The sequence below is a fragment of the Heloderma suspectum genome, chromosome 2 (genome assembly GCF_057233095.1).
Source record: "Heloderma suspectum isolate Gila_16-S chromosome 2, 16-S_ref, whole genome shotgun sequence".
NCBI lineage: Eukaryota > Metazoa > Chordata > Lepidosauria > Squamata > Helodermatidae > Heloderma > Heloderma suspectum.
The window spans coordinates 392,729,223-392,744,227 of NC_139459.1; the positions used below are offsets into that span (position 1 = coordinate 392,729,223).

Below are 15,005 nucleotides of genomic sequence, written 5' to 3' on the forward strand. Positions count from 1 at the left end.
GCTCAGTAATGGAGCCAAAGTAAGCAGGAAAAGTCAGACTATAACTAGTCTCAGAAGAAGTGGGTTTTTCACGATAAAATGCAGGGCTGGTGCTGAATGGCCACGACATCATGGGAACAAAGAAAACTCACCACGCAGGCAGGTTGGAGTAAATCGCTGGTGGAAACCCCAGGAATAAATGGCATTGGAGTGATGTAAACAGTTGGATCCTCCTAGATACTGTTCATGAAATGTTGGGAACCTACCACAAGGGCTGATGCTGGGAGGTGGCTGCAAGCTGTTAGAGAAGAGACCTGTTGCCCACGTGACCCAGCTTTCGCTCCCTAAGCTCTCCTTTTGCCTTCAGTTGTGGTGGGGGATGCTCTCTCCCATTGCCAATGTAAAAGGAAAATTCAACTTCCAGTCCAGCTGGGCTTTGGTGCACAGCATTCTCTTCCACAGAAGTGCTGTGGATGAAAACCCTGGCCTCCAAAATTAATTTAGTAAGAGGAACATGGTATGTATCATCCCCTACCCAGAATGCTCAGAGTGATCTTGGAATGGGAAATGAAGTCAGAGTGAAATCAAACAAGGAAGTGTTGTAATTATGGGTGACTGCAATTAACACTCAGGTTGATGGGATAAATCAAGGTCATGCGCCCGCTGACCTCATTGAAGGTTCTGAAGCCGGCATTAGGATGCTATTATTCCAGCAGGCCTTCCCTTTTCAGGACTCTTGTTCCTTTCGCTGACTTTTGTATCCTGTTTTTGAGCGGTGTTGTTTTAAGCTGTTTTATTGTTGGGTTTTTAAAAATTGTTTTTAGTTCAAAGTTCTTTTTAATTTTCTGTTGTTTGTATATATCATCTGTATGATTTTATGTAAATGGTTTTTAAACGTTGTATATTGTATTTTAGGGGTGTCAGAGAAATCTGCTGCGGATTCAAATGAGGCCGGATCCCAAAGAATCCGGCCTCAGGAATCCACAGCGGATCGGGACCACTTACCTCTGCTCCAGGAGGACTGGAGGCAGAATGGCACTCGGCTGCTTCTTCCAGCCAGAGCCATTCGCTTCCTCCCTGTCCCTCCAATTGCCTTAAAAAAAATGTCTTAAAAAAGAAGAAGGCCATCAGGAGGATGTGCCCATAGACTTATGGGTCATGAATCTTACATGGAAGTGTATGTGTCCATAGACTTATATGCAAGATTCATGACTCTATTTGCGTATAAGTCTATGGGCACATCCTCCCGTTCACCATTTTTTTTAAGACTTTTTTTTAAAAAGGCAATGGGCAGGGACAGGAAGACGTAAATGGCTCTGGCTGGCAGGAGGGAAGGTAAGTGACCCCAAGCCTGTTTCCCACCCCCCAAATTCTGAGCAGAATGGAACCACTCTGGAGGATTCCAGGGGGGAGGAATGGATCGCCTCCCCCCCTCCATGGATTCCCCACCAGAACAGATGGTGGGGAATCCGTACACCCCTATTGTATTTTAATGTTTTAACTTTTGTAAACTTCCCAAGGAGCTCGGCTATGGGGTGGTATAGAAATGTAATAATAAATAAATAAGTAAATAAATAAATAAAGCATGTTCCATGACAAAGGGATTAAACTTATTGATGCTCTAAATGACTGCATCCTAGAAAACTGGGTAATGGAACTCACCAGAAGTGAGGTGACCCTAGATTAAATCCTAAGTGGTGTCACCCAGGACCTTGTACAAGATATAAATGTTGTTGAATTAATCGGCAACAGTGACCAATCAGGTTTAATATATATTTAAGTGGGAACTTGCCAAGGAAGTCCAACACGGCCACATCATTAGACTTCTCTAAAATGACAGAACTGTTAAAAGGAAGTTGAAATGGGAAGACAAGAGGATTAAATCTTTTCAAAATGGTTGGAAGTTACTCAAAACTACAATAACAGAAGCTCAGTTAGAATGTCTACCACATGTGAGGAAAGGTAGTAGGAAGTCCAAGAAGTCCACAAAAATGATCAGGGGACTGGAAACAAAGCCCTGTGAGGAGACACTGAAAGAACTGGGCATGTTTAGCCTTGAGAAGAGAAGACTGAGGGGAGATAGGATAGTGCTTTTCAATTACTTGAAAGGTTGTCACAGAGAGGAAGGCCAGGATGTGGATGAATCACAGGTCGGAATTAAGATTGCTGGGAGAATTATCAACAACCTCAGATACGCAGACGATACCACCCTAATGGCAGAAAGTGAAGAGGATCTCAAGAGCCCCTTGTTGAGGGTGAAAATGGAGCATGCAAAAGCTGGTTTGAAACTCAACATTAAAAAAACTAAGATCATGGCATCTGGCATATAGAAGGGGAAGAAATGGAAGCAGTGACAGACTTTATTTTCTTGGGCTCCAAGATCACCACAGACGGTGACTGTAGCCATGAAATTACAAGACACTTGCTCCTTGGGAGGAAAGCTATGGCAAACCTAGACAGCATAGGAAGAAGCAGAGACATCACCTTGCCAACAAAGGTTCGTCTAATCAAAGCTATGGTTTTCCCAGTAGTAATGTATGGCTGTGAGAGCTGGACTATAAGGAAGGCTGAGTGCCGAAGCATTGATGCTTTCCAACTATGGTGCTGGAGAAGACTCTTATGAGTCCCCTGGACTGCAAGGAGGTCACATCAGTCCATCCTAAAGGAAATCAACCCTGAGTGCTCATTGGAAGGACAGATACTGAAGCTGAAGCTCAAATATTGTGGCCACCTAATGCGAAGAGAAAACTCCCTGGAAAAGACCCTGATGCTGGGAAAGACTGAAGGCCAAAGGAGAAGGGGACGGCAGAGGATGAGATGGCTAGATAGCATCACCGATGCAATGAATATGAACTTGAGCACGCTCCGGGAGAGAGTGGAGGACAGGAAGGCCTGGTGTGCTATGGTCCATGGGGTCACCAAGAGTCGGACACAACTTAACAACTGAACAACAACAACATGTAGAAGGAGAAGCCCTGCTGAAAAAGAATTAACAAGACTTCCACAAAGGTAAGTCCTGTCTCACTATCCTTTTAGAGTTCTTTGAAAGAGTCAGTAAACAAGGGATTGGGGGATGTGGTAGACGTGGTTTACTTGGACTTCCAAAAGTCTTTTGACAAAGTTCCTCACCAAAGACTCCTAAGCAAATGGAATAAGAGTCATGGAAGTCATGGAATAAGAGGAGAGGTCCTCTCATGGATCCGTAGCAGCTGAAAGAACAGAAAGCAGAGATTAGAAATAAATAGCAAAATTCTCCCAATAGAGGGATAAAAACAGTGGGGTGTTTTTACACACCCCAAAGGGATCTGTATTAGGACCAATGCTTTTCAACCTGTTAATACCTGATCTGGAAGTAGGAGTGAGCAGTGAAGTGGCCAAGTTTGCCAATGACCCCCAGTTATTTGGTTTGGTGAAAAGAAAAAGGGATTGTGAGGAGCTCCAAAAGGATCTCTCCAAAGTGGGCCAATGGCGATCAAAATGGCAAATGCTGTTCAATGTAAGCAAACGTGATGCATGCTGGGGAAAACAAAAATCCAACGTCAAGTATAAGCTGATGGGTCTGAGCTTGTGGAGACTGATCAAGAAAGAGATTTGGGGGTTTTGGTGGAGAACTTGATGAAAATGTCATCCCAGTGTGCAGCCACTGTAAAAAAGGCAAACTCCATGTTAGGCGTAATTAGAAAAGGAATGGGGAATAAAACTACCTTTTTTTGTGAACCACCCAGAGAGCTTCGGCTATTTGGTGGTATAGAATTGAGATAAATTGTAGCAGCCATATCGGGGGTCAGACTAAGTAGCCTCATGCTTCATGTTCTTGCTGAGCTCTTGCTCTCTGAAATATATGTTTGTAAGCTGACGAGACACAGGAATTTCTTATCTTGTCAACAAAGGCTAAGGTCATAGAATTGTATATCTTGTTCTCTGCTGTTCTCTTCTGTTCTCTGCTTATCATGGCTCCCCTATAACCCATTTCTTGTATTATAAACAATGGTGCTAGGAGAAGAAATGTTAAGGACTGCAACCCCACACGGGAGGGAGAGGAGGAGCCATTTCCTATGTGTCACAATATCTATAAAAACAATGTGCTGATGTAAATCGGGGCTTTTGGCTCTTTGGAAGTGATTCCAGCCTTAAGCCCGCGCGTTAAATAAAGAAAAACTCTTTTTCCTTCACTCCGTGGTCTCTCTGAGTTCTGCAACATAAATGGTGCCATGACTCGGATGTGGCAGGCTCTGAGACAGAGAGGTGGCAGTTGCCTGCTCTTAATTGCCACACCTGGAGGGAGAGCTCGGCGCATGCCTCCCTTTCTGGGCGCCACCGACCTTTTTGTCAGGTGAACGGGAGAAAGCCTGCACCGGGATCGCCCAAACAGCAGCGAGCAGCAAGAGAACCTTGGGAAGCGGAGGAAGGAACTTGAGCCCTGCCTGTATCGCAGCTGCAATTGAGTTGAAACCCACATTGGAAGCCTTCAGGAGAAAGGCAAGCATATGGAGTAAAAAGAGGGCCCTGCCTTTAGGAGAAAGGCTACTGGGCAGAAAAAAAGAGGGCCCCGCCTTATGAAGAAGGTCAGTGTTAGTATACGTATACGAAAGGTGACCCACCCGATTGGGGGTGGAAGGGGGGACTTGATCACTCCCCCGAGCAGGCACTAATACTCAGCAAGGCGCTGAGGAAACTGCTTCGCTGTAGTGGAAAAGTGGGAAAAGTGGGTGGCAGGGACATATGAATGAAGTGGTGAAATTGATGATTGTGTGAGTGGCTACTGCGGTTTCCGCTGCATACCGTCGACCTTCCGGGTGCCCAGGCCATTAGCAAAGTGCGTGGTGTGAAATTCCTCTCATGTCGGCCAGTGAGACCCCTTACTCGCTGACCAATCCCCTTCCCTCTTTGTGTCCATCTTCATCTTAGGAGGGAGGCTATGGGAGGTGGGGGAAGCAAGAATTGCACCCCCTTGAGATGTATGTTTAAAAAAAAAAAGGAAAAAGGTTTTTTTAAAAAAGAATTCAGAATAGAGAGAGGAAACAGCAAAAAAAACCTCACGGTCGAGCTGAGAAAAAAAAGGATCTGAGGCTGTTAATCAGAGAAATGTTGCAGGACAGCCTGGCTTTTGACGAAGCGCGGGAGTGTGAGGCCGAAGAAGTAGCTGTTAGCCTAGCGCGCCGGGGGGGGGGGGAGCAGGAGAATTGCCCACAGCGTTCTGAGTTGTGCAACATCATCACCTCGCCTAATTGAAATAAAATCCCTAATAAATAGAAACTGAAAATGAAGACCCAGAAGATAAAGGCGCAAAATGGAGAATAAAAGTGAAGAATCAGCCCCCAGGGCACAGGCTAGACCCCTCTTCGAGTGGAAAGTGTGCCATAAGACTGTCTCAAGGCAGAATGAAGCGGAGAGACCATATTAAAGATCTCTGTCAAGGTAGCTGTGTTTAGCTTTGAACTGTCCTAGAATTGCATAGAGCCTGTAGACCATCAGCTATATGATTTCTGAAGAGCGTAACCGTTAAGCTTTTGCTGTGGGATTCCCTGCAATGAAGAAATCTCACTAATTTAATTGTCCAGTGTTAGACTGCCTGAGTGTGTGTGCTGAAGAGACCGAGAAACCAGACAGCATGTTCCTGGCCAAGCCAAAATCATGCTACTACCATGCTCCTGGGAGCTGCAATAAACTGTGTAAGCTGGAAGACCCAACCTGATTGGAAAAAAAAGAAGATATTAAAGTAACTGTCTTAAAAAACAGTGAGATCTCTGTAGCTGGCTAGCTGACGCTGTCACTGATGTAACAACTTTAAATTAAGACTGTTTTCCCGTTTGAGACCCCAGCGAAAAAAGCTGACCCGAGTTATTTGTTGTCCGTGCCAAAGCAAAGATTTGGCTGCCCTGTACCTCATCATGTCCTGTTTTGAGCTTGGGATTTACAAATACAAACAAACTGGGAAGCTTGCCTTTGAAGTCCTGCCAATCACGCCACCGCCTCCCCGAAGAAGATTAATGGCTGCCTGAAAAATGCAAGTATAAGGCGATGCCCATCACCCCCCATCGTCCTGAGTTTCGGCACTTTGCTTTCGTGTACCAAGTTGAAGGGGAAGAGAAGAAAAGAGGGGTGTGTGTGTGTGTGTGTGTGATATTATAAATCCCTGGCTAGCTTGTCTAGTGACAGATAGCCCTGAGAGGTCCCCCCCTTTTCACAGTGCTGTGAGGCTTTTCAAAAACTTGAACTCTCATTGCTGTAGATCGTGTGTCTGTGTTTGTAGTCAGCTCAGTGTACAACAGGCTGAGTTGATCTATGACTTTTAGCTTTCCTTCTGTTAGAACTCATGCAGCATAGAGTTGCCGATGCAAAATGGTAACCTAGAACTCGTTGCGTGTGTGAGTATGCCCATCCCTTGATTTTAATGAGCATGCATCCAGAGGAGCAGTGTAATTGCTGGATCTGCTCCATCATGCCTTACCATGGAAAAAGTGTTTTCCATTCATTGTGTTAAATTGAAAAAAGTTTGTTGTGTATATTTTATGATTTCTTAGATATCATAAAATATATGTGATATTTGCAGATTAGTGTTAGTTGCAACTCCAAATGATACTGAGTGTGGTTCCCAATGGATGACAAGAGAAAAGACAAAGACAAGTAGAGAAAGACAGAGACAAGTAGAAAAGACAGAGAAATAGAGAAAGTGGCAGGCAGATAGAGAAGAAGCGTGGCCATAGTTGCCCCCAGGATGAATTAGAAGCAGCTGATTATGCCTGGAGCTTATTACCTGGGGTAAAGTAGCCACAATAATGTAATAGTTCTTTAAGATGAAAAACATGTAACTAGAAGGAGAAGAAGAGCCTATCCCAAATGTGCGTCATTGGGACTAGCGTAAGGCAGAAAGGTTTAAGTAAGTGAGTTTAACTTAAAAAAAGATAAATGAAGGGGCAAGGCTGGTGCATAGAGCGGAAAGTTTTATGTAAAAAGTTTGAAACATGATCTGCAATACAGGCAGATCAGCAAGAAAAAGAAAGCAAAAGAAAGAGAGAGAGATTTCTCTTCCCATACTAATGAGTGAAAGTGTTATCAAGCACTTTGCCTGAGAAGCGAAGTTTGCTTACAGAAAGCTGTGCCTGAGAACCAAACACTTCTAGCCTATGCTGAAAATGCTTGCTAGTGTTGTGCTGCCTCATGGGTAACATGAATGGTATAAAACCCATTTATCCCAATAGCTCATGGTTCAGAGAAGCTGTCTGATCCAACCATTAGGTACGCCTGTGTGCTGTAAGTTACCCAATAAAGTCTCCTTGTAAGTATCCTCCCCCCCCCGCTGGAATCCCAAAACACAAGCGGGGCTAGAGCGCCTCACCCAGTATCAAACCCTGCTGTTAAAAGCCATGAAGGCAGGTATGAAGAAGTCAGTTAATATAACCAAAGTGTCTAAAGTGCTGCAAGGTGCCACCGAGGCCCCAGAGCGTACTTGGAGTGTCTTTTAGATGCCTATCGCCAGTATACCCCCCTCAACCCAGAGGCCCAAGAAGACATGGACAAGAAAATAGAAGAAGACCCAGCAGAGGCAGAGGCACAGTGTGCCCAGTGTAGACAAGATGGACATTGGTGGCGTGAATGCCCAAATGAAATAAATCAAATACACAAAGGAGAAAACCAAAGGAGCCAGAATGGGCAAGAGAGAAGACAGCTTGAGAGGGGCCGTGACATTGACTGTGAGGGGCCGTGACATTGACTTCATGATTGACACTGGAGCGGCATCAAGAGCAAGCAAACGTTAGCCTTAAACAAGAAGTCCAAACACTGGGCAAAGTTCTTCAAGCCCAGCGTCGCTTTGTCTTAGAAAATAAGCCCCCAATTCCCATCACAGAAGCTCATCCTTTCCAACCAAGAGTTGAAGTAAGAGTTAAAGAGTGGAAAAATGACCCTTTGACCCCCAGATGGAGAGGACCGAAAACTGTCATACTTTCCACCTCCGCAGCTGTAAAAGCAGCTGGAGTTAAACCCTGGATGCATTGGACACGAGTCAAGAGAGCGAGAGGGGAAGAGTGGACTGTGAGCAAAAATCCTGAAAATCCTTTAAAAATCATTCTGAAAAGGCAGGAAGAAGACTCAGGCTAGACCTTACTGTGGGCACACCGGGAGACTGTCCCCCTGCGTACGGTCAGACCTGCAACTGGAGAATTGAAGAAGGGGACTAGACCCTGCTGCAGCTTGCCAGGTGAATAGCTGCCCGGCATACGGTCAGATCCCAAAGAAGATCAAACATGCGTGTTGTAGTGTTAGTAGCGTTGCATTGTGTTTCCTTAATAAGGTGCGGAAAAGGGGGGTCTGCCCCTAGAGAGGGAAATCTGTCCCAGCGATTCGCTGATAATTACTGGCTTCACCTGGCTAACATCACGAAAGTAAAATATTTTTGTTTGCCAAGAGATATGCCTGCAAACAGGTTTTTTAATCTTTTTCTCCTCCATCATTTAGGCTGTGAAGTACACCAGACGCTTTGTTGTTTTAATGTAACTGATAATAGTAATGCTGTAAATGTTCAAATCAATAATCTGCATGCATAGCATAATATAGTAGCTAACATAACAATGAGACAAAACAATTAGCTAAATTGGTTAACCCCTTGGCTTCCAGATCTTAGCTGGCTTAAGGCATTGTTCATCCTAATTCTACCAGTGTTGTTCATAGAGATACTGTTATTCCTTTGCATTCCTTGTCTTATGCGCTGTTTAACCAATCTGTTTTATGTCTCGGCTAGTAAAACTGCCACCCTCTAAGCTCTAATAGCCCAACAGGAGGTTAAGTGATATGTATGTCATAAAAAGTTTGGTATTGTACTTTGCAGACTATTATGAGCATTCGCTTATCAGAAATGCTATAATTGTAATGAAATTATGCATTTAAGGGGGGAATGTAGCAGCCATATCGGGGTCAGACTAAGTAGCCTCATGCAGTCTCATGCTTCATGTTCTTGCTGAGCTCTTTCTCCCTTGAATATATTGTTGTAAGCTGACAAGACACAGGAATTCCTTATCTTGTCAACAAAGGCTAAGGTCATAGAATTGTATATCTTGTTCTCTGCTGTTCTCTTCTGTTCTCTCCTTATCATGGCTACCCTATAACCCAGTTCTTGTATTATAAACAATAGTGCTAGGAGAAGAAATGTTGAGGACTGCAACCCCACACGGGAGGGAGAGGAGGAGCCATTTCATATGTGTCACAATGTCTATAAAAACAATGTGCTGATGTAAATCCTTGAGACATCCGTCTTGTTGTTGCAACTCAAACCCAGAATGGAATCTCCACCCCACCGAAATCAGATCCACCCTGATAGGAGAGTGCTGTTGTGCTCTGTCCTGCTTGTGGGTTTTTGGTCGACAGTTGGTCGCCCCTGTGTGAACAGAATAGTGGACTGGATGGACCCTTGGTCTATTACAGCATGGCTCTTCTGATGTTCAGATGTGAAGGGGCTCCATTTTGTCCTTTGCCTCAGGCAGCAACATTCTCCTAATTCTGATCAATTCTAGGAGATCATTACTGATCTGGACTGGTGAAGTTAAAAACCACATCCCCTCAAAAACACAGGAACACCTAAAATGCTATAGAGATCCTGTGGGGGCTGGTTTGACTTTATGGGTGGTCTCCAGGAAATGGGACCAATTGGAATGCAGATTAGCAAACATTGCATCATATTAACACATCTGTACTTACCTATGAAATCTGGTGAATGGTGGCTTGCAGAAGACATATGGTTCTTGTTTCCGTATATATCGTACAGATACGACTCCGCTGACAAGCTGATCTCCTGGCCGGTAATAATGGATTGACTCGTTTTGATCTCTGATCATGTTCAAGGGGCACGTTGCCTTCTGCATCTCACAGGCTGCACGGGGCAGAAACAGCAGCAGGAGCAGTGATATCATTGCAGTTCGGCTGGCTTGCTCTACCTCCCTTCTGACTGCTCCTCTGAACCGAGAGCCAGGTAACCAGAAGAAGGCAAAAAAAAAAAAATTACCACCCACCCATTCCCCCCAAGGCTGGTGCTGCAGGATCTTTACAAACACCGATGGTGTCCAGCTCTGGCCTCAGACCCTACGGGGAATTTGACTGAACCTCATGCAGACAGTCACCTTAGCAGCCTGCCCTAAAGCCCAAGCTCTCAGTGGTACTGAGATGTTTGTGGCACCAAATGTTGCATTCAAGAAGTTACCCCATATTTTCTTTGATTCTGATTCTTATCTTAATGGTCTGAAATGCAGTCTCCGGAAAAACCTCTTGAGCTTTGGCAAGAATACGAATAAATCACTATGATTTTGAGAATTCTCAGGGGAGGAGTATTGCCCGTGCCACTCTCTTTGTAGTGCTTTTCGTGCAGGTAGAGAGCAGCAGAAAAACATGTTTGTGAGATCTGACTGGCAGCTCCAGCATCTGACACAGGTCAAGCAGGGGGGAAAGTGAGCATGGCCAGACTTCAGCTGGACAAAGTTGGGCCAACACTGACCTTGTCATAAGAACGCTGCCATAGGAACCAGGGTCAAGACCACACTTTTGGATGCATTGTCTACGAATGAGGACACACAGAACCATTGTTACTGGTGAACATTATGAGCACATGAAATGTTTCCTTCTACTGGGGGAGGGGGATACTGCACTGGGGGGCCCAGAGGGCTGTGGAGAGCCAGACCTCTGCCCACCGGTAGCGCCCTAGCAGTTCCAGGGCATGAGCAGACTGTAAAATCTGTCGGCCAGACAGAAGGCCAAAGGGCTCTAGGGTAAAATGCACACACAAGACACTTCTGGAGGGGGATACCATGGATGGGTGTTGGTATGCTGTATTGGTCTGGGGTCCTGATCCTGTCGGTTCCAGTCATTAGAGTCTTTTGCTTATCAAGCTGAAACAAGCCACTTGTGCAAAATATGACCGTTTCCGGATAAACAGTGGATGCAGAATAAATATGTACAAAAAAGATGCACACCTCCCTTCAGGTGAAAAAGCAGTTGCCACACCCTGAACGTCTCTCTGAGTGCCAGGAGCACACGTTTCTCTAGCCCATGAGCAACGTCTCTCCCCTCCAACAGGCTGAACACACACACAAGCAAAGGGGGGCTTCTCCCTCTCCCGAAAGGTGCTCGAAACATTGAGCTCGGCAATCTGCTTGCCTTTGGGGTGGGGGGTGCGGGCCCCCCCACTCTTCTGCAAGACTCTTCGTTCTGGTTGACATAACTGAGCTGGCATAACCAGCTGCAAGACAGCCTGTGAATTGCCCGCCTGTGTCCAAGGCCTGCTTTCTGAACCATAAAGTGCGGGTTACGTTACACTACACAGGTCACTCTAGGCATGTTGGGAACTCTGTGGAGTCCACGTTTTCTGCTCACTAACCAGCTCACTGCATATGCCAATGCGACAAGCCTTTGATCCAAGATGGGAGAGTTGGCGGCTGCAGCGGCGGTTAGGCGGCGGCGGCTGGTCTTCTGACCGGCTGCCGCCGCCATTTCCAGGTTTAAAAAAAAAAAAAATTGCATACGCGTGTTGTTGTTGTTTTTAATCAGCCGTGATAGGCTACGTAAAGATTTACGTAGCCTATCACAGCTGACTGCAGGGACGCAAACGGTGGCAGCTACAGCCGCCGCCATTTGCATCCCTGCTAGCCAGCATCCAGATGTCCGGGCGAAGGAACAGAGTGCCCCCCCCAACGTGAAGCAGATCCGCGAAACGGTAAGTGACTTTCGTACATCTGTACAGAACTTCAACATCCTCTATGTCAAAAATTGACAGAAAACCTACCCCTATATCACTAAGGGCTTGTAAAAAAGGATACTTATTTTCAATTTCAGACAATTTGCTGCTTGGCCTTGGAAAATTACAAAAGACAAGCTGGTATTTTAGAAGTATTATAGATGGGTTTGCTGCCAAAGGCAATTTAGTCATGCAGATAATTCCATTTGTACCTAGGCTTCCAGGAAGGAGAGAATAATTAGGTAGTACTTTTGATAAAGGACAAAGAAGGCAGGGACCTGAGCCGGACATCCTAGGGAGTGAAGTCAAGTGAGCCTTCGGAAGCATTAGTAACAACAAAGCTAGAGGAGATGACAGTATTCCAGCTGAGCTATTTAAAATCCTAAAAGATGATGCTGTTGAAGTGTTGCTCTCAATATGCAAACAAATTTGGAACACTCAACAGTGGCCACAAGACTGGAAAAGGTCAGTTTACATTCCAATTCCAAAGAAGGGCAACGCCAAAGAGTGTTCAAACTACTGCACAATTGCGCTCATTTCACATGCCAGCAAAGTGATGCTCAAAATCCTACAAGCTAGGCTTCAGCAGTATGTGAAAAGAGAACTACCGGAAGTACAAGCTGGGTTCTGAAGAGGCAGAGGAGCTAGAGATCAAATCACCAACATTCGCTGGACATGGAGAAAGCAAGAGAATTCCAGAAAAGCATCTATTTCTGCTTCATTGACTACACTAAAGCCTTTGATTGTGTGGATCACAAGAAACTGTGGCAAATTCTGAAAGAGATGGGAGTACCAGACCACCTTACCTGTCACCTTGCCGACAAATTTCCATATAATCAAAGCTATGGTTTTCCCAGTAGTAATGTATGGCTGTGAGAGCTGGACTATAAGGAAGGCTTAGGGATGGGGGAGAATTTCTCCCCGAAACCTTGGGGAGCCGAGTGCCAACGTATTCGGCCCCCCGAAGTAGTTTCGGGGAGAAATTCTCCGCCCCCCGCCCCCCCTCTGGGATGGGACTTACCTTTCCCGAATGTCGCTCCCGGTGGCGGGTCGCAGCGGCGGTTCGGCACGGTTTCGACAGGGGCAGGGGCGGCAGCCGGTCTTTCGACCAGCTGCCGCCGCTGCCATTCCAAGAAAAGTAAAAAAAAAAAAAACGCCCCCGTGATAGGCTACGTGACCATTAACATAGCCTATCACGGCTAGATTTGCAAAGTCAGCCGTGATAGGCTACGTAAATCGTCACATAGCCTATCACGGGTGACTTAAAAAAAAAAAAGCGCGTATGGCTAATGGCGGCCCCCATAGGGAGCCGCCATTCATGTTCCTTATTTGGTCGCTGTAGTCTACGTAAAGATTACGTAGACTACGGCGAAAATAAGAGCAACGCTATTTGCATTGCCCTTATTTTTGCCGTAGTCTACATAAAGATTTATGTAGACTACGGCGACCAAGTAAGGAACGCGAATGGCGGCTCCCTATGGGGGCCGCCATTTGCGTACGCGCTTTTTTTTTTTTAAGTCACCCGTGATAGGCTACGTGATGATTAACGTAGCCTATCATGGCTGACTTTGCAGATCTAGCCGTGATAGGCTAAATAAATCATCACGTAGCCTATCACGGGGGCATTTTTTTTTCAATTTATTTATTTCGCGGCCAGGCAAGGCGAGGCGCCTCCTCCCCGGCCTGAATTTCGGCTGGGTGAGGCGGGAAGCCTCCCCCCTGGCCTGAATTTCAGCCAGGCGAGGAGGGAAGCCTCCCCCCTGGCCTGAATTTCAGCCAGGCGAGGAGGGAAGCCTCCCCCCCCAGCCTGAACTTTGGGGGGAGCAGCGAAGCGCCTCCCCCCCACCGCGAAGCAAGCTGCGAGACCAGGTAAGTGAATTTCGTGCACCCCTAGGAAGGCTGAGCGCCGAAGAATTGATGCTTTTAAACTGTGGTGCTGGAGAAGACTCTCACGAGTCCCCTGGACTGCAAGGAGGTCAAATCAGTCAATCCTAAAGGAATCATAGAATCATAGAATAGAAGGGTTGGAAGGGGCCTACAAGGCCAGCGAGTCCAACCCCCTGCTCAATGCAGGAATCCAAGTCAGAGCATCCCTGACAAATGGCTGTCCAGCCTCATCTTGAAGGCCTCCAGTGTGGGAGAGCCCACCACCTCCCCAGGTAATTGTTTCCTTTGTCGTATTGCTCTTACAGTCAGAAAGTTTTTTCCTGATGTTCACCTGGAATCTGGCTTCCTGTAACTTGAGCCCATTATACCGTGTCCTGCACTCTGGGATGATCAAGAAGAGATCCTGGCCTTCCTCTCTGTGACAACCTTTCAAGTACTTGAAGAGTGCTATCATATCTCCCCTCACTCTTCTCTTCTCAAGGCTACACATGCCCAGTTCTTTCAGTCTCTCTTCATAGGGCTTTGTTTCCAGTATCGACATTTCACAGACAATCCTTCAATAAAAGTTTGGGTCCAGGTGTTTAAAAAATGTCTTTTCACCTGTATCCCAACATTGGCAAAAGCCCCCCTATATGTGAGGATAGAGTGCACAGTGCAGGTTTTAGTGAAAGTTGTTTTTATCCCAAAATTAGAGTAGTCAAAGGACAGGTCTTCAACATCCTCTATGTCAAAAATTGACAGAAAATATAGCCCTATGTCACTCAGGATTTGTAAAAAATAATACTTTTCATTTTGAGACAATCCGCTGCTTGGCCTTGGAAAATTACAGAAGACAAGCTGGTATTTTAGAAGAATTATAGATGGGTTTGCTGCCAAAGGCAATTTAGTCATGCAGATAATTCCATCTATACCTAGGCCTCCAGGCGGGGAAGAATCATTAGGTAGTAATTTTACATCAGCTAGGTTGAGTGACAAAAGGTTGGTAATTGCTGCCTGTGGGTCAGGGTCCTCGACTACCGGAGGTAGAGCAGGAAGATGCAACAAAGATTTTTTCTTCCTCCAAGAGCTCTGAGCCATCTTTACCTTGTTAGGGCTATCATTTTTTCCCTGAACTTTTTGTCCATGAGTCTAAACAATCTCTTAAAATTAAAAAGACTATTAGAAGTACTGTAGCAGGATGTTATTTATATTTATTATTATTTATTTATTAAATTTATTAATCGCCCATCTGGCTGGTCACCCAGCCACTCTGGGCGATGTACAACATATAATAAAACAGTTTAAAACAATAAAATTCTACAATAAAAACATTTTCTAAAATACCCTAACCCACCCCAAATGCCTGCCTGAACAACCACATTTTTAATTCAGGGCGGAAGCTCATTAAAGGGGGGACATGATGGAGTTCCTTAGGGAGGGA

General features: G+C 45.6%; 1 protein-coding gene across 1 annotated transcript in view; it reads right to left on the reverse strand.

Annotated features, from left to right (window-relative positions):
- The window catches only part of LOC146356453 (vomeronasal type-2 receptor 26-like), a 47,820-nt gene that overhangs the window by 13,845 nt on the left and 18,970 nt on the right, over positions 1-15,005 (reverse strand). The window contains exons 3-4 of the mRNA XM_084830121.1: positions 10,609-10,728; positions 9,673-9,844 (exon numbers count right to left, since the gene is read on the reverse strand). Coding sequence (XP_084686247.1) covers positions 9,673-9,844; positions 10,609-10,728 — 292 coding nt within the window. The remainder of the gene's footprint in view (positions 1-9,672; positions 9,845-10,608; positions 10,729-15,005) is intronic.